Here is a 19,678-nt window from a genome sequence, read left to right as displayed (position 1 = left end):
AGATAAATATTCTAGTTAAAATAATTCGAAAAAAGGACTTACATGTAATGAAAAATACGTAAATCAAAAACGTAGTATTCTTTCTATAGAATGTAATGTTTTTTAAAAAAACCTTTTTTTTTTTAATTAAGAAACTTTTTTTTAAAGACAATTTTTAAAATGTGTTTAAATATTTGGTAATGCTTTATGTATGTGATATATTACGGTGTTACGCAAACAAATCTTCAGGAAAACAAGTACAATAAGCAAACTAGCACTTTCATAAAGTATTTTTCTATCATACATTATCCGGCTTAGTTCCAACGCCTTTCTATCCTAAAAGAGAATCCCTTATACAACAATAACCTCTTCTTCTTTCTACCTCACCTAAGAAACATAAAACCCTAGCATTATAATAAATGAATGCAAACATCTAGGTGTCCACAACCTATCTAGGACAAGCCACCACCCTGAATGTTTGATCAGGAGGCCATGCTTATCATAGTCTTGCAGACTTTTATGGCCATTGTGTATCGCCCCGTGTCAGGTTTGCATAATGCATTCAGATGCATCTAACATCAAGGTTGATCTATAATTCATAGGAGTGTAAGAAATTGACCAACAAAACTGCGAGAGATAATGTTTGTTTTCTTGGAGCTTTGACGATGAAGAGGCAAAAAAAAAGGGTAACGTGAGAACATATGTTTGTCTTTTTATGTGTCTTAGTATCTTGATAAAAATGCGGCTCTTTTTAAAGCAACAATTATTTCCTTTGCTTGCTTTATGTTAATAGTTTATGGTTATTACATATCATTTGTATTAAAATAATATTTTGGCTTGGCTAAATATTATGTATTGAGTAGCAGACCGCATTTTTAACGGGGGAGAAACCGTATCAGTTTATCAATCTAAAGCAGTATCAATTATTGATGAAATAATTAAGTTTGCACTTAAAAGTTGGAGATTCCTGGGCATCTTGATTAAAATCGTAGCTAAAATGATGAGCTGAAACTGTAGTGTTTGTTACAAGAGACTGAATGTATGATGTAAAGCTGCTATCCCAAACAGAAACTTTTAGGAAACTGTTGTCGAATATTTTTCATCATTTATATAATGCTCTAATAGACGTCAATATTCTAAGAACTTATCAAAGGTTTTTCTTCTATGTTAGAATTATTTAGATCGACGTTAAATACGTCCTTACCCAGAATACATTTCGTTGTCTTCATGAAAACTTATTTATTGTGGCATTAAGATATTGAAGTTACCTCTAAACAGTACGGATGAAACACCTGTTTTTAATCATCTTCCTAAACGGAAAAATGGTTTTAAAAAATTGTCATTTGCTAGCGTATAACTGTTCTGAATAATGTTGTATCCCATGCAGCAAGAAAGCAAAAAGTTAAACTGTTGTTTAATTGAAAAGTTTTACATAACATTCCGCAAGGTTAATAACCAGTGTCTTATTAACGTTTTCTTAAAAGTAATACAAACACCTATAAGATATGATGTTCAATTTCGAAGACATGTTGCGTACTTTATTATTCAAATCTGTTAACAAATCTATGATTTAATTATAGGCTTGAAATGTTAAAATATTTCAATAGAGTAGTATCATTTATGAAAAAAAAAATAAAGAAAGTAACATAACATTTTGTGAAAAAATATGTTGAAAACACATAAATGCTCATCGGTGGATTATTATAAAATGCATTTCCACAAAGAAATGACCTCTCAAGGCCTAAATATATTGAAAGTATTATCTTCAAAACCGAATGGAATGTTATTATTGCTCTATAATAAAAATGTGTAAAGAAAAAAGAAACCGCAAATACAGTTACAGAGTTAAGGAAGGATCAACCTTTTAAAGTCATTTATAATTTCATACAATATCCAAAACCGCTGTTCACAAAGGTAAATAGTATTTCAAAATAAAAGTTTCAATTATGACCTATAAACAGTTAAAAAACGTAACATATGCACCTGGGAAAACCTTTTTCAACTGTATAAATGGACTTTCTTTTTTTTTTTTCATTTAAAAATTCTATACAGGCAAATACCGAGTTAAAAACTCAAATTCAGATCCGCAATCTTTCAAAACTACCATTATCTGTCGACATGCATGTCACTGATATTTCACGTTTTTTTGTTATTGAAATAAAATTATAATGTTAAAACGTAATGCAATAAGTGACATCATCCATTCTACTCAAAATATAATTCTCTTAAAATTGCACATTGGAGCAGTCATTGAAAGTTAGCATTTCAAACAGAAAAAGCACCTGATTTTTATCCATCAAGCAAATGTTATTGAAATTCTCCGCCTTCGCAACTGATACGTGTCTAATAGCTGGGATTTGGGGAAGGAATCAGCTCTCTTGTTAAATTATACCCACCGAACTACTCTTCCTCATTGCTAAAAGATACCTCTGCGTTCTTCAGTTTTCTGTTGTTCAATGGATACTGCTAAGATAAAAGTGGTCCGTTATGCGTAAAAGAATCAATGCAGTTCCCCCGCCGATTACATTATTGGAGGACTGTGAGTGCACCTAAGGACTTCTTCTGTTTTTAGTTTTATAATAAATAGTGAGTATAGTGGCGTTTTTTTTTTCTTTTTTTTTTTTTTTTCTAAATTTATAGAATGAAAAAATAATGGAAAAACCATTTTGTTGTCAAAATATAAGGAATGCCCCGCCAAAAAAAAAAGGTAAAATAAAAATAATAAAATTTTATGTTCAAATTTAAGAAAAAAATCATGAAACTAACTTGAAATGCATTTTCTATTGGAAAAAAAAAATGCATAAACTAAAAACAGGTTTTCGTCTAAATATATATAAATATATTTGTGTATGTGTGCGTGTGTATGTATGTCAACATGCTTATTAAATTTATTTAATTTATTAAATTAATATTTTCAATTTGTAAAATACGTGTTCCTTTTTTTATTTAATTATTGTCTGAAGAACACTTAATAAACTTAATTACATGTGAAGAACACTAAAAATAATAATTTCCATTATTGCATAGCAAATCTTTCTTATTCGACCCTTATTACTCTCTTACTACATTTATATTGTTTTCTAATAAATGTAATAATAGCATAACATTTTTGATCCAAACTCTTAAACATGCCTGGAATTCATTAAAGCGAAATATTTTAAATTCCTCGAACAAGCGTTTTTTTTTTTTTTTTGTCATTAATGTATCAGCAAAAAACCAATAACTTCGATGAAATATGATGAGATTTTCTTTTTCTTTAAATTAAATTTGTGTCTTCATATTAGAGAAAACTTTTGAATTCTTTAGTTTGGTGCTACTTTTAAGTGCATTTGATTTCTATTTTTAATGAATCTATTGAAATTTAGAAGGATTTCTGCTATTAATGCCGTTTCACATCTGAATTACGTAAGAAGTTTATAATATAAATAAATAAATTTTATATATATATATATATATATATATATATATATATATATATATAATTTATTTATTTATATGTAAGTCATGATGAGAAGTTTAACTGCTCAACATTTTTAAAATGTAAACTTTACTCCTTAAATAGGAAAATGGTTTTGCTGTGTTAAGAGAGCCATTTATTCCATTATGCATTGTAGAGCACATTTTATATGTATTATTAATGTTACTTTACATGTATGTATTCTTCTAACTGGGACACGCTACGATGCAAGATTGTGCTCAAAAATCATTTGTAACAATCCAAAAGCCTCAACAAATCAACAATCTTTTTTTTTTTTTTTTTTTTTTTTTTTTGAATCATTTCAAAAGCAATGGTTTGCTGGTGATATTTTTAAAATACTTGTTGCTGCAAACGTAAACTAAGAAATTCTGGTTACCATCTGAAAAACTAAACTTATTCTTTTCAAAGCTCTGTGCTTTTATTCATTATGGAAGATAATTATTTTGTTTTTACTTTAATTATCTTATTATATCATTCTAGTTAAAAAAGGTTTTGAAAAAAAACCCAAATTTTCCAAGTAACTCTACGTTTTATGTAGCATATTAAGGTTTGATGAGGCTGGTGTTGCTTCATTTTCCCTAAAAGCATATAATCCCATATTCTCCATACTAATTTTATAGTCGATTTACTAAGATCTAATTAAATAGGTCAATTAAACCCACTGTAATCTTCATAATTTCCTAAAATATTGCATGAACGAAATTTCAATCTGTTACTTTGTTGACATTTTTGATTAGCGTATTTTTAGCGTGTTGTCATATTATATTTTGATATCGAGTAATAAATGCAAATTATCGATTAATTCCTTAGCGACGGCGCGAAGAATATTTTCTCAATATTTTTAGATGGAAATAAACTGCACGCTAAATATTTTTAACATGTTATATTTCGTTTGACCCCTGTAAAGTTTTATACTTTGATTTAGTTTGTCTTCCGGAAATTTCAATTTAACTATAAACATAAATATTATTTTACTTTTTGAGCAAAGTTTCTAATAGTATATATTATTATACTTTTTTATGCTTTCTTGAAATTTAACTCATTTAGCGAGTATGGATTTAAGGCGGAAAGGTGTGGCACAAGGGTGTTTGTGATCCGAAAATTTTGGGCTGACAACTTTCTGAAACTGAAAAATTATTTTTAAAAAACTTGAAAAATGTTTTTTTTTTCTTCCAATTATCGCATTGGTTTTGGTATGCAGAAGTTTTTTTTTTTTTTTTTTTTTTTTTTTTTTTTTTTTTTTTTTTTTTTTTTTTTGCAAGAGTTTTTACGAGAAGGGGGAAGGAGGTAGACCTTTTTGCATTGTTACGTAAATTTCACTGTCTTCAGAAAACTTCAGTCCACCATCCTTCATCCCTGTGGGGGCGCCTGAGAGAGAGAAAGGTAATAAATAAGGAAGTGTTTAACTTGGCCTTATAGATGTCAGCACCCTCTCCACAGTTTAGGCGTTTTTTTCTGAAGGCGACAAAAAGCTTAATAGCAACTCTGCACCCATATTAGTTGCGAATGTCTGACCGTAGGACTATTTGAGGCACGTATTTAACAAGAAAGTACTCCGCATATACTCGATAGGTACTTGGAAACGTGGGAATCTGAACCCGGAACCCTAAATACCTCCCCCCCCCCCCCCCCCTTCCTTTTCAGATACCGATTTCTATATTAAGATTTTAATATTAAAAATCTTTGTCGCACCATAAAAAGTGTCCAATTTACTATTTAACTAAAAATGTTTAATTTTTTTCTCTATTTAATTAAAGCCAATAAGCTCCTTTGATAATTCCCTCTAACAATCTAACAAGAGTTTTTCGCAAAGATTATGTCCTAATGAAAGGGAAAAGAACGGAAAAACTGCACGCTAGGAGATTCGATACTCCGCAGAAACTGACACCCTGTTTTTTTTATGAGAAATTCAATCACCATGTCTAATGCATGTGAAAGTTGCAACCCTAGAGAAAGGAAACAAAAGATTATATCGCAAAAAAAAGGAGGAGAAAGGCCAAACTCAGTAAATAGAACTTCCGCTTATTTTTGTTTAATGTCAGTTTATACCTAAGATGTGCGACTTTTTTTTTTCTGTCATCAGTTACACGCCGTGCTCCTCTTTGTTTTGATGCATTTTCGAGTTCATGGTATTTCACAGGTTGTTGGACGTTAATGGCTTCAAGTCGTTGGACAAAAAAGAAGTGTATATTCTTTGATGCTTTTAAAGTTAGTTTTTTCAGGAACACAAACTTTAAGGCAAGAGTCTCGTCAGTGTTATCCAACGGAATTCTTAAACATTTTTACGTCTTGTTCAGCTTCAGAGATATTTAACGGAAGATTTTTTCCCTAGTTTAGTTGCTCACGTTTCTTAAGCTTGATTTCCAAGGACACATAAAGGAATACTACGAAATGGTTCAAAGGCTGGGCTAAGTACGTTAAATGAGAAGTCAAATTTAAACACTTTGAAACTGTTTCTTTTATTAGTAAGATATTTTTTCAATATTTTATTCATGTGTTAGAAGTAACACATTGTATCTTGAAATAATACACTGAGAAAAATGAAGTTTTCAAAAATGAGTATATTCATGCTTTCAAATTTTCTTGAAACCTTTTGTTTCAAATATGAGCACCCATGTTTTCAAGTAGTGTGCTGAATTATTTCATACTCAAAAATGAGTATATAAAGCTCAGTTTTAAAATTATTACATATTCAAAAATGAGGACAAATACCTCAAAAATGAGCACACATGTCGATTTGAGTGTTTGATGAGTATTTGAATGTTTCAAATTTGAGTACCATGTAGTAGGAGCCATTTTGACGCGCGATATGTTCAAATTTGAGTACTTTTTCATCATTTTTGAAATTGGTGTTTTTAGAGTGTATCAAGTCGAATATTGACCCTTAGTGCACTGAGATATAATGCATAGAAAAGTACATATTTTCAAATCTTTGTGCACAAAAAATTATCTATTTTTCTTTATCACTGACTATGAGCTATGCAACTAATGAGCATATTAAATAAGTTATACATAGTATTACACAACTTACACACTAGAAACTATGGTTAAGCTTCAGTGCGTAGAACCAACAAATATGATACTTTTTCAGAGTTTGGAACCCCTTCCAGGCTGCACTGATAGTCAATTATAAAGTTTACGATGTAGTTCCATTTTGGGAACTAACCGTCATGTTGTAACCACGAGAGTTTTTTCAGATGTTGTTCAATGCTAATAGGTAGAATTTCAAAAAAATGTCGATTTGAAAAAAAAAAAAAAACTTCCTCTCAACGAAGAAGCTTTTTTACGAATTTTTACTAGTCCCAAAACTATTTTTTGGAAAAGAAGAAAAAAGGCGTGTCCTGTAAAATCTTTAGAAGAATCCGAAATAAAAATTTCAGCAAAATGAAAATGGTGTGTATCTTTACATCCCATTTTTGCATTGTTCTTATGAAAAAGTCCTTTGCACTTGTTCGGATCAAATTCGATCCTGTTCTATTTGGTTATGAAGTTTTAATTTACTGTTACGGCTTAATGATGATAGTGCTTTGTTGTGTATTTTAAAAAAATAGGTTTGTGTAATGCAAGTTCCGAGGGGGGGGGCATATGTGTTAGGTTTTTTTTTCCGAATGGAGTGGATTTCTTTTATAATAGAATATGTTGTCAATTATGAAGATTATTTTCGTTCAAAATTCTACAATCACATTGCTGCCAGGCTAAAACTTTTTTGACGATTAATATTTTGTCGAAAATTTACTCTGATTCGTTATTCATTTTAATTTGTAATGCGATTCACTCTACTTCAGGTACCTCAGGTATCCAAAACATTGGCTAGATTTAGTGAGTCAATAACTATTGCACTTAACTTAGAACTCGTGCTCGGAAAAAAAAGTTACATTTTCTTCTTTCTCTCTCTCTCCTCTCTCTCTCTCTTTTTTCCAGCAATCACGAATTGCTTATGATCCTCAGTTGTTCAAAGATAATGTTGCTCCGACTTTTCAGATTGCTATGACGATGAGAATTAGCTAACTTGTTGTGTGTGTGTTTTTTTAAGAGGACAAATTTTCTTCGTCATGGTTACATATCGTTTGCATTCAAGGCTTAAGCGGATTTTACTTTTCGAAGAGAGGGGATGCAAAATTACCTTTTTTCAGGAAAAAACATCTACATAGATGAACTTAAAAAGCTAAACTTCATCTAAATACAAAATTTTCAGATTACTATTTCCCATCGTTTTAAAAATTGATCGTAAATAAAAACATAACGTTAGATTCTAATTAATCTTTATGATAAGTGAGTGCACTGGTGGATGTTGAACATTACCGCATCCTAATTACAATTTCTTTTGCTATGGGTATGCCCCGTATTACCTTTTCTAGAAATATGTCGGGTGTTAATTTCTTGGCCGTTTCCATTCCATTCTATTAGTAGAAACAAACGCAACGAGTAGGGTCCAATTGCAATTCGTCACTGCGAAAAATGTAATTTGAATTCGAGACGTCAAAGTTCAAATGAATGCTGGATGTTTTTTGTTTAAACATACATCAATGTGTTGTTTTCGTTAAAAAAATGTCTATTCAATCGACAAAACATGCCCTCTCGGACTTTCAAACGAGGACAGAATCCATACCCACTCATTCACTACTGGAAAATCGGAATCGATTTCCTCGTCAATAAAGATGGAGTTTTCGGAGTTTGATATCGATTTATGTAATCTGCGGCTTCTCTGAGGCTGGATATAATTTGATACCGGCTACGTATCCTCCTCTAATCTCACTCATCATAAAATATCGCTCTGACTTGTATTCCGCATAAAATATTCACAACTTTTCCATTAAAGGAGAAATGCCCCATCTCCCGAAACATTAACCGTAGATATGTTCTCAGACTCATGACCCTTTTGGTGAGATATAGAGGTAAATGAATTTGTTTTAGGGCCGTGAGAGCTTAGCTTCATTTAGAATAAGTGATATATCTGTTGAGAGTAGCTTACATAATATTTTATTTAGAGCGATTTGGGATTTCTAAGTGTGTTTACTTACTGTATCCATTCGGTAAGTCATTGCAAATAGAGGGAGCCCTTTATGTAAGGGTTTAACTTTCAAGTAACAGTCTTGCTTTCTAGAAGACCCAAAATATGAAAATGAAAGTTGGATTCGTGTAAAATTTCTGTTTCTGATGGATTTATCCGTTTTAACCATTTAACTGTTTCGTTTTTTTTTCTAATTATGCGCTAAAATAAGCACATTTTCGATAAATAATTTTAAGTGTTAAATAATTTCCTAAACTCAAATACGACGTCAAAAAGGTGCGTCTGTTGATTGGTTGATACTTTCATACTTTCTTATGGGTGCTTAACTCACATATGTGTTCAAGGAATCGGGCGAAATTCGTCATGCAAATGGCCTCTGTTGGGTATTGGTGCTGATCAGTTTTTGGCACCAATTAATCCAAAGAAGGTCAATTGTTTTCAACATTACGCCTGGCTGTTTTGTTTAAAGATGTTATGCAAGGATTTAAATAAAAATTAGCAATTTATTGAAACTTAATTGGACCTTATGTCAATCCAATGGAATGGCTCAACGATATTTTTTGCCCTTAAAGCGTGGCTGTTATATCGCAAAAAATGCAGCAAGTTTTCAAGCAGAAATAGGTACACCGATGGACGTCAATAGGAGCTATCACTTATTGATTTTTAGCGTCAATCGCATCAAGGGGGCCGTCATATCGAACTCTTTTATCGTTTGGTGCGTGGTAATGCAAATTTGCCGACTTTTTTTTTTTTTTTAAAGTAATGAGTACGCTGCAACTTTTCAAAAATTCGAAAATTCTTACTAACTACCCAACGGCACGAACTTGAGGGTCACGGATCTGGACAAAATTTTAGATATGTTTCAATTCCCACTGGGTATGAGCGCTGGTAAAGCGGTTTGACTGCATAGGCCCTAGTTTGGCTGCAACAGGTGTCAGAAGTTGATAATTTGGACCCAGGATGCAACGGAGATTCCTTTAAAATTACCATTTTTCTGCTACTGTACTGCAGTATGAGCCATTTGCATGCTTACTTTCGAATTAATTATATTGGGTACTAATTTTTAATAAGCAGTTCTCAAATTTAAATTAGTTATTACTTTTAATTTCAATAACTTGAATGCCAAAATAACATAGTTACAGGGTATTTATCGTTTGCAAATGAAACTAATTATTTTCATTTTATATTAATCGTGTGCTAGTAAAAAGTATTTATCGTTTCCTAATAAAAACATTTACTTTAACTGGATATTTATTGTCTGCTCTCAAAGATACCTAGTGGAAATGGACCTATACCTAGAATTTTGTTAAAATCCGTGACCCTCAAGGTCGTGCCGTTTGGTCGTAAGTCAAAAATTAAGAAATTAAATATACTTGAATGCTAATATATTTTGTTATTTCTTTGAAGGGGAAACAGCAGGCTTTGGTACCATGCACAGTTGTGCCACGCATAGTTGTGTATCGGTTCTTTAAATAACAGACCGAAAAATTTGTCATTATATTTATTTTCAAAGGTATAAACTTATAATTTTTTTACATTATTTCATTTTGATATTTAAATATGATTTTTTTTTAATTGTCGACTTGAAAAATAATTAGTACTGCAAAAAATATTCAATTTGATTTTGATAATGGAAAAAAATGCGTTAAGACGAGACATTTATTCATTATAGCACCAGCATGCTTATGAAGAATAGAATTAAAATCGAAAAAAAAAATCGTTTTTTTCTCTTGGTCTAAAATTAATTTTTGTTCTCGTTTCAAAAAAAAAACTTAGGAAACTTTCATATCTCTCCGTTAAAAATTCGTTTCGTTTTAAAACAAGAAACGAGATTCGTAAAATAATTTAAAGTAAATATTTAACTTTTTTCGTCATCTGTTTCATTCATTTCGTATGTAATTTGATTTTTTTTTCGAAACGATGTTTAGTTCAGCATAAAACATTTTTATTCACCACGGGGCTATCTTCTTTATCTTCAAAAAGTTTTTCGTGCGCAAAAAAAGTGAAACGTCGAGGAAATGAAATTTCTGACGGAAGTTCCGGAAATTCTGGTTTCATTTTGAAATGTGGGTTTTCTCCCAGGGTATAAAGCGTATGTATTCGATTTGATGTTAGGCCCCATCGGGAGGATTTTTAATGAAACTTAAAGGAATTCGATGTTGCATGTATTACAATGTTAACTAAAGTTTTATAAAGCTTGAATAAGTACTTGCGCTACGACAAAGCGGTACAACTGTATTATGAAAATATACTTTCAGTTTCATATTAGCAGAAAACAAAATTATACTATTTCGCATTTAAATGTAGTCCTAAAAGTTTTTTGGAATTCTTGATTTTAGCATTTATTCAGTGTTTGAAAAAAATGTAATAAAAAATATGATCGTAATTGAAAATGCATTTTTTTTTAGAAACTGTTCTACTAAACCATTATTCTAAGGGAATAATTACCATTTTTTTTACAAATGTCAAGAGGCTTTGACAAAACGTAGAAGATATTAAGTCGGGATTCAACTGTTCAGTTTTTAGGGCAGTGTTTCTTTTTATGGAAGATATTTGTAAATTTTTGAGAGGGAGGGGGGGGGGGTCCCGTAGTCGAGTGGTCGTGCTAGCCTGCGCCAAGTACAGGAGGTCGTGAGCTCCAAAGCAAAATACTGCTAAAATTGCGACCTACGTAGCAGAACAGATGCCTGAGCTGCAGAACAATTTCGTTCAAACGTGAGAGGAAAACTGACAAATTTTCTGCAGAAAATCTGCAGAAACCGCGGTGCAGAAAATCTGCAAAAACTGCGGTGCCAAAACTTTGCAAAAACTGCGGTGCAGAAAATCTGTAGAAACTGCAGATTTTCTGCAAATATCTTCCAACTCAACTTAGATTTTCACAGAAACTCTGCAAATTTCTTAAAATAAGAAGAAAATCTAAAATTCTCGTAAATTACAATAATTTGGCGGAAAGCTGGCGATGTTGAATTCGGTATGTCCTTAGTAGGACTTTCCCAATCGATTTTCATCAACTGCAATTTTCGCCATACACGTATAATTTAGAAACATGCCAACATTGAAACACGTTCATCGCCGGAAATTGCGTGTCTTGTTTGAGATTTCAATCCCTTTGCATATAGAAAATATTACAATTATTTGGAAAGTTTTGAAGTGTTTTATTATATGCAACCCAAACTCGTCTCATTTTATTTATTATTTCAGTAATTTCTTTATCTAGTAACATTATTTTAATTGCTCCTTTATGCCATGTAAAATTAACCAAAAAAATGTGGTTTGACACCTAGTTTCGAATTTTTATAACATTTTGTATCTTTACTCTTTCTATGCATTTTAGAAAGCATATAAACTATTTTTGGAGAATCTCAATTGGTTTAGGTTTGACACCTTGTTAACTTTTTTTGATATTAGTTGATCATGATTAACTAATTTTCCAAGTTAAGTGCTTTTTAATTAGTCATTTGGCTGAAAGCTGTGATGTTTCTGGAAATATCTCATTTCCACAGAAATAAATAGCAGCAGTCCAGTTTTAGAAAAAAACTCCTATATGAAACGATTTTGATTTTTAGCACCCAATTTGAGGAAAATGTCACTTTTTTCGCTTAGTTCTTGCAGAGTAATTTTGGTCAAATGATTTTAAGCTGCAAAACATTGTAAAGTGTTTTGCTTTGTGGGTCGTGAGTTCCGTTTCCGCCGGTGTCCTGGGTGTTATTTCCTTTCTTTGTGGTACAAATCTCTCTCTTGTTGTCTTGCCTGTAAATATCTTAAGAAGTTCAACCTCTCGTGCTACGGCACTCAATTACTCCATAGCTTTTGAAAACTTTGGACTCGACATGAACAAGCAATTGGTAGTTTTTACTTATAATCATCTTAAGCTTAACAGAAATGTCTATTTTGCTTTGTTTGAAAACACAATACAGGTACAAGAGTTTCATTAAAAATGTACCAAAAAAATCAATACACATGAAATATTTTTCAATGTACTGTACTTTAAAATTTTTAGGTACAAGAGTTTCAACAAAAAATTTTAAAAAAAATGTCAATACAGATAAAATATTTTTAAATGTGCTACAACTTCAAAATTTTCTAAAAAACATAAAACATCGAATGCTAAGGAAGAAAAGGTTATTTATTTTTCTTCTCTTTTACAGCCTGCGCACCTGAGCAGCAGACGTTTGAGTTGGTGACGGCATTTGTGTTCACTGCTCCAGACGACACCTTGGAACTTGTTCCTGGTACCCTGCACCTGACGGACTGTCTGTCGTACTGTCGGCACAATGCATCGTGCCGCTCGGTCAATTACGAGACCGGACTATGTGTACTCTTTAGCTCCAGTGCAACCCAGCGTCCAGAAGCACTTACATCTTCACAATTCCCCGTTTTCACTATCTACGCCCAGAAGATATGCTTGGACAGTAAGTGAAGAGTTATGCATTCTTAACAACAGTCGAGCCCGCTTAGTTGAATTAGCCGATTTGCCACGAAAGAATATTCTATTAAGCTGGATATTCGATTATCTTGGATCAAAATGACAACGGTCTGGTACATTGAAAATTTATTACATTAAGCGAGATATTCTTTTAAACGATATTCCAATAAGCGGAATTGACTGTAAGAAATTAATTGGTTAGTTTACTTCATTTTTTGTAAGTAAAAGATAATAATGTTCATCCTGAGCAATATTGGGTTTCGTTTCAAAATACGGGACTGAGGAATAATGAGCTAACATATTAAAGTGATAAACCAACGTTAATAAATTATAAATTCCCTAGAAAGTACAGCATATAGCTTTTTGGGGCTACAATGAAGGATTACAATTAATTTTTCGCTGTTTTTTATTTGAATCATCTTATAGTACGAAGATTATTTGATCATTCCTTTTTTTATGATTCTGACAGAGTTAGAGTATTTGTAATGTTGTTTCTGCATTGATTGATAGAGGAGGGTGGTCCAAAACGGGTAGGTTTTCGAAGAACGCTCGAAAATTGTAGCTTTTGTATTTATATCGTAACAATTTCGGTTTTATTTCCTAGCAGGGTTCTTGAACGTCAAAAGAATAGGTGATTTTTGTATTATTCCAAACCCAATATTTATTTATTGTTCAACTTTACAAACATTTGAAAAACCCGCTTTGGCCTACCAGGGAGCCCAAAGTGGGTAAACTTAACAAATTGTGATTTGGTACAGTTGTTAATCAAATATAAAGTTATAAATGATTAAAATAATTGACTAGCTACCTGCCATTATAAAAAAAAAATACAAAAAAGTTGTACTTATCCAATTTAAAGTCAGCACGTTTCTTTAAAAACATAAAGAAATAACTGATTAAATTAATAGACAAATTAATTGCCATCCTAAAAAATTACTTTTTAAACTTATACTTATCCTATTGAAATAGGAAATCTAAGTTAGATCACATGAGTCAAGGAATTATAAATAAATATGTGATTAAAACCTATACTCTCTTTGCCCGAAGCCACGTTTTTTATTTCAATAATTATAATCTTAAACTTAAAAAAGAAACATAGGAAATGACTATCGTAGTTTGCAGGTGGATGGTAAGTTAAAATTTTAAGTCAGAATAAAAAAATTTTTTTTGGACAATCAAAGAAATAAGATGGTCTTCGACTAATCACAAGTTACAAAACTAAAAAAATGTGAGCCACCATCCCCTACGTCTAGTAAAACGGAACTTACCTTAAGTTGAGGAATTTTTGCCGGTGTCAATTAGCGGTGCTGTCTGTCACTTTTTTGATGACGCATGTCAATAGTAATCACAATTTTGTTTTAGAAAAGCATTAATAACTTTCTGTTTTTCTCATGATAAATATAGCGTCAATCTATACACGTTCGACGAATGAGTGCCTCGACCATTTTTAGTTTTTTTTGAAACTCATATCCCCCAAAACTGCATATGAATGATGTTTAAAACCACTTTTATTTGTTCCCTAAACTTAGCCTTTGATTTTTTTGGGGGGGGGGCATTAAAAGTCATTTTTGTAGTTAAAAATGGGACTTTTAGACCTTTGCATTTTGGCCCAAATTTAATTGAAAAACAATCATGGCAGTAAATTGTACATTTTGATGTTAAAGACAGATGTACATAAGATAATAGTCGCACACACTGAGTTATGTAGCTGTAACTTCATAACTAAAATAATGGCAGCAGGCCAAAGGTTCAAAGTCAAATGTAAAAAAGAAATAAAAAGCGCACTTTTGAAATTTAAATTTTGTTTATATAATATTATTGCATATGTTTAAGGCAAAATACATAAGGTTATGTACAGACAGTATGTTTGCATGTATTGAAAATTTGTGCCTGTACATTATCAGTATTGTCTATAAATTAACTTCTTGAGCTGTGAATCAAGTATGAAAATTACTCAATTTCAAAGAAGTGTATCTTTTTTTACAAACCAAATACACAAAACGGTATAAATAACGTGCATAATACTTGAATGGAATATTCAATTGGCTAAGAAATTTTATTTTTAATTCCATCCCCTTTTGGTTTACAGGGGTCTAAAAATGTCATTTTCGTCAATTTTCTGATCTTTGAGGGTCTGTAATTTAAAAAACGTAAACAAACACAATTACAGTTAGATTTTCTCATTCATGTGATTCCAGTGATTAGTTTTTGTCATATTTCACTTTGTGTTTTCCTTTCCAAGCGAGTTATGACCCTTTGAAATGAGTAAAAGTTTTACATTTGACCTTGAACTTTGGGCTGCTGCCATTATTTTAATTATTAAGTTACAGCTACATAACTCAGTGTGTGAAACTATTGTCTTATGTACTTTAACATCAAAATGTAAAATTTACTGCCATGATTGTTTTTTAATTAGATTTAGGCCAAATTGCAAAGGTCTAAAAGTCCTATTTTTAACTACGAAAATGACTTTTAATGACCTCTAAAAAATCAAAGGTCAAGGTTAGGGAAAAATTAAAAGTGGTTTTAAACATAATCATATGCAGCTTTTTTGATATGAATTTCAAAAGAATTAAAAGTGGTCAAGCGCACTTATCCGTCGAACCTGTATGGATTGACCCTGTATTTTTTTAGACAATGAAAGCACTTAAAATAATTGTAATCTAGTCGACAGAGTGATGTAGTGGTTAAAAGCTGGTTTTTTACGCCCAAAGCAGCAGGTTCGGTTCTGGCTACGGTCGGTGGATTTTCAAGGTTCAGAAAATCGACAGCGTCCATGTCATATGTCTGTCCGGCATGTTAAAGATCCCTCGAGTACTCGTTTGGCATGGAGTATCTCTTGGCAATCTTAAATTCCTAGTACTGCTTCGCATCAAATAGAACCCAGGTGCTTCCATCTAGTGGTGAAATTGGGCGTCAAAATGTTCGTGTCAACGGCATCCCACCGATAGTGGTGCCACGCAAAAGAGTGGTTGCTATGCCGGGGGATCGCACTAGGTTTGCAAGAGGCAGTGCCTCTACCGCAGCCCATTAAAAAGAAGCCAAATTTAAATCTAATAATAACTTTGATAAAGGAAACTTCACAGAAAAATTTCTCCTTTCAGTATTTTAAACTGGGAACATAACAATTGCTATCAAAACCAAGAACTTTAAAATGCAGCAGAATATTTTAGGTATTCAATTTTGAAATATTGAAAAGATAACGTGAGAAACTGTTCGGAAAATGCACTCCACTACAACATGATTCGTGACTTGAAAGTCTGACTGAACTCCATTTCTCCATTCTTTTTTGTTTTGTCTAAGCTTACTGAAATGGTATAGAGTATTTCTCTGGACAACTTTGAAGTGAAAATTTTAACTTCACGAACGTGAGGTAAGAAAATATGTCTTCATGATTTCAAAACAGCTCGGTCTTTTAAAAATGCATTTTAGAGAATAATTTTTTTTTCAAGCTCTAGTTTAAAGTTTTATGTATGTTTAAACGATTAGATTTCTCTAAAAGTTTTTTTTTTTTTTTTTTCAATTATCATACTTAATATTTCTTCTCGAATTTTCTGTACTTGAACGTACCATCCAAAAGAAAGACCAACACAATTCTTCATAAAAATGACTCACTGAATTTAACAAACATTTTTGTTTTAAACAACATGACATAAATGACGGTTTATTAGACTTGCTTAAAACCCATGTGCTGAGATTTTCTTTATTTCACAATCCAGGTGTTTAAAATTTTTCTTGCAAAAGTGTCTTTAATTAAACATCTGTTTAAAGGTGTTTTTAAAGGTGTTCATTCAAACTTTAAGAAAATATATCGTTGCCTCAGAGCAACTGTAAAACATCTAGTCCCAGGAACAACACTAAGATATCTTACTGTTACTTTGAGGTGACGATATATGTTCTCTTAAAAACTTATTGTAAAACAAGTATTTATGATTCAAAAAACGTCTCATCACAACAGCATTCAGATTTAGTTTTTTTTTCCTTAACTAAGACTTTATTGGATTATGAATCCATACAGAAATCTCATCATAATGGGAGTAAAACGAGTAAATAAAGAAAAAATACATTTAAAAGAAACAAACAAACAACAAAACGAAAGTCAACCATGGGAGAACAGCAACAAACAGTGGAGTAGTTCGAAAATGCAATTGACAAGGAAAATGCGGGTGTCCTTAAATCAGTGGTACCCAACCTTTTTCTGCTCTAGGGACGGACCTCATACTAAAATCATTCTCGCGGGCCAGAACACAAATAAAATTTCAAAACATTGCATTATTTTCAAAATAACTTGGAAAAATATATAAAAGAAAATAATAAACCAACAATTGTTGTTATCAACCACGTGATGCCTGTTTCAATGAATGCAGACTTTTCAGAAACTAAGTCTTGACCATTTGGCTGCAAATTTGTGATAGTTACTAATCGGGTCTTTCGAATTGTAACAATGACCAAAACAACGGGCCACACGGATCAATTTCACGGTCGTAGGTTGGGCACCATTGACTTATATCATATGGTCTTTTGCATCCCAATATAGTTAGGGCAAATTTATTTCTCCTTTTGTGACACTATTTAGTTCCGCACAGATCAAGAGATGGTCAGAGATCACAGCTCTGGAATTGCAGATTGGATATATATAAGATCAAGTAATAAAAATTAAAATACAGTTATCCAGGTTTTAAATTGATAAAAGGACTTCAATTTTGAAGCACGTATTAGCCGAATCACTTATGAGATAGAGGCTTTTACAGAATGTACATCTTAATTTAAACATCGATTAAGACATTGAGAATCTGACATAGAATAAACTAAACTAGGTACCTTGTTGCCATGTGCAGGTAAACGGCAGTATCTTCTAAGTTTTTATTTTTATCATTTTCGTCCTTTATCTTACTTGAGTTTTACTGCGCAAACGTGCTCGTTTGGTTTCGCTTTAAATAAAACATGCAAAAAGTTTGAAATTTCAATGTTATACTGGTTTTGGTAGTAAATTGAAAACAAGTTTTTTTTGAAATATCTCTCAAACTTAGTTTTGTAGATACTGTCATTGACATACCGACTGTGCTTACCACAGTGTAGTTTCCAATACGGCAACTAATTAGCTTACTCTGATCAATGTTAAAAATTTTAAAAGCAACAGTTCTACCAGAACAACATGAAGTTGAATATTCCATGGAGGCATTTACGGAAGAACTTTTAGATAATCCTGTGAAAAAAGTTTAATCCCGAATTAAATTGGAACGAAGTTACAATTCTTAAGATTTAGATAAATTTGACATAACATTTGTCCACATAGCATACTGATAGAAATCATCTTAAATTAGATTATTATTTCTATCATACTGCAAAATGGAATCAACGTTTTATTCATCATTCACCTTCATTTTAGTAATATTTCCCAGTTTTATATATGATAACGGCACCAGTAACAGACAAGAGTCCAGTAGCAGACAGTCGTAAGTTTGGATTTACATATTAAGAATTTTAGGCGGGTAAAGCTGTTGCTGCGACCCATGAATACGATGTAACCATCTAGTGCTATCAGAGTGAATGTTTTGAGCCAGTTGGTATTTACAAGGCAGTGATAGAAGGGATGAACAGATACCACGAGGTTTGCGGGTGTTAATATTATTTGAATCTAATAAGGTTTGAGATCTTAAGATAAAGAACTTTTGCAAACATTGAAGAGAATTGGGGGATTCTGTCTATATTGCGCTCATCTTTTCCTCATCCTATCTGTTGCTGGGTTTCATCAGAATTTGGTGTCTGTTAATGGGGGTCGGACCTTTTTTCGAAATTGAGCAAATAAAAATAGAATTAACTAATTCAAAGGACAAGAAGCAGCCAAACGTGAGATGAGATGTAGTTGCATGAGAGAGAAAATAGTTTTAAAAGTCTTAATACAATAAAAGGCTCAGAAAATTGAGTTAACTTGAGAGCGATGTTTTAAGCATGTCTGTTACTGGTGCAGTTACTCTACTTTTTGCTTTAGATGCTTAAGTACACTGTTTTGATGATGTATAAAAAGCAAAATTTACACTTTTATCACTAAACAATATCTTCTTCCAATCAGTTAAACTGTCCAAGAGCTTTCTTTCGAACAAATTGTTTAATACTGATTTTTCTAATTCCGCTGTCTTTGATATCTTGTCCTTCAGACAAATTTATAAAAATAGAAAAAAAGGGTATTGCCCTCGTATCAATTCAAAATGTTCATTCTAAAAAGAACCCTGGAAAATATATTTAATTTACTTTATTTGTGTCTATTCTGTGTAAACGTTGAAACTGATTTTTTTTAATGCGTGTAAACGAGTTTCAGAAATTGTCATTTTTGTCTCTTATGTTTATCGATGCATTAGATAGCACTTAACTCCGTTGCCTAGTCTCGACATATTTTTAGAGACTGTCTCGAAACATTTTGAAGAGTGTCTGGAATATCAAGTAGAGCAATTAATTCGTCTTTTCTTATGAAAAAAGAAAAAGAAAAGCTGTCCTTGACTAGAATTACGCCATGTTTTATATTGAGTCACCTTCGAAATGCGAAGTCTTTTAAATTTTAATGAGATTCGAATATGTTAATGAGGTTTTAGCTTTTTTCTTGGAACAACAAAATAGATAGAATTTCTTAAAGTAAAATATTTCAGGAATTAACATTTTAACTCTTTTAGAGTAGCTTAATGCAGTTCAATTGAATCGGATGAGTGCCTCTTTGTTTGTATAAAAACTAAAGCAGTACAAGAATAAATAACATGTAAATTAGTGTTACATGTATCCATGATTGCTT

General features: G+C 31.8%; 1 protein-coding gene across 2 annotated transcripts in view; it reads left to right on the top strand.

Moving 5' to 3' along the window:
• The window catches only part of LOC129217167 (uncharacterized), a 269,302-nt gene that overhangs the window by 97,320 nt on the left and 152,304 nt on the right, over nucleotides 1-19,678 (top strand). For both annotated transcript variants that reach the window (XM_054851430.1, XM_054851429.1), the window contains exon 2: nucleotides 12,617-12,880. In XM_054851430.1, the coding sequence (XP_054707405.1) occupies nucleotides 12,617-12,880 (264 nt within the window). The remainder of the gene's footprint in view (nucleotides 1-12,616; nucleotides 12,881-19,678) is intronic.

Source organism: Uloborus diversus, chromosome 2, assembly GCF_026930045.1.
Source record: "Uloborus diversus isolate 005 chromosome 2, Udiv.v.3.1, whole genome shotgun sequence".
Classification (NCBI taxonomy): Eukaryota; Metazoa; Arthropoda; class Arachnida; order Araneae; family Uloboridae; genus Uloborus; species Uloborus diversus.
The sequence above is the reverse complement of the archived record's forward strand: the minus strand, read 5'-3'. Positions and strand labels throughout refer to the sequence as shown.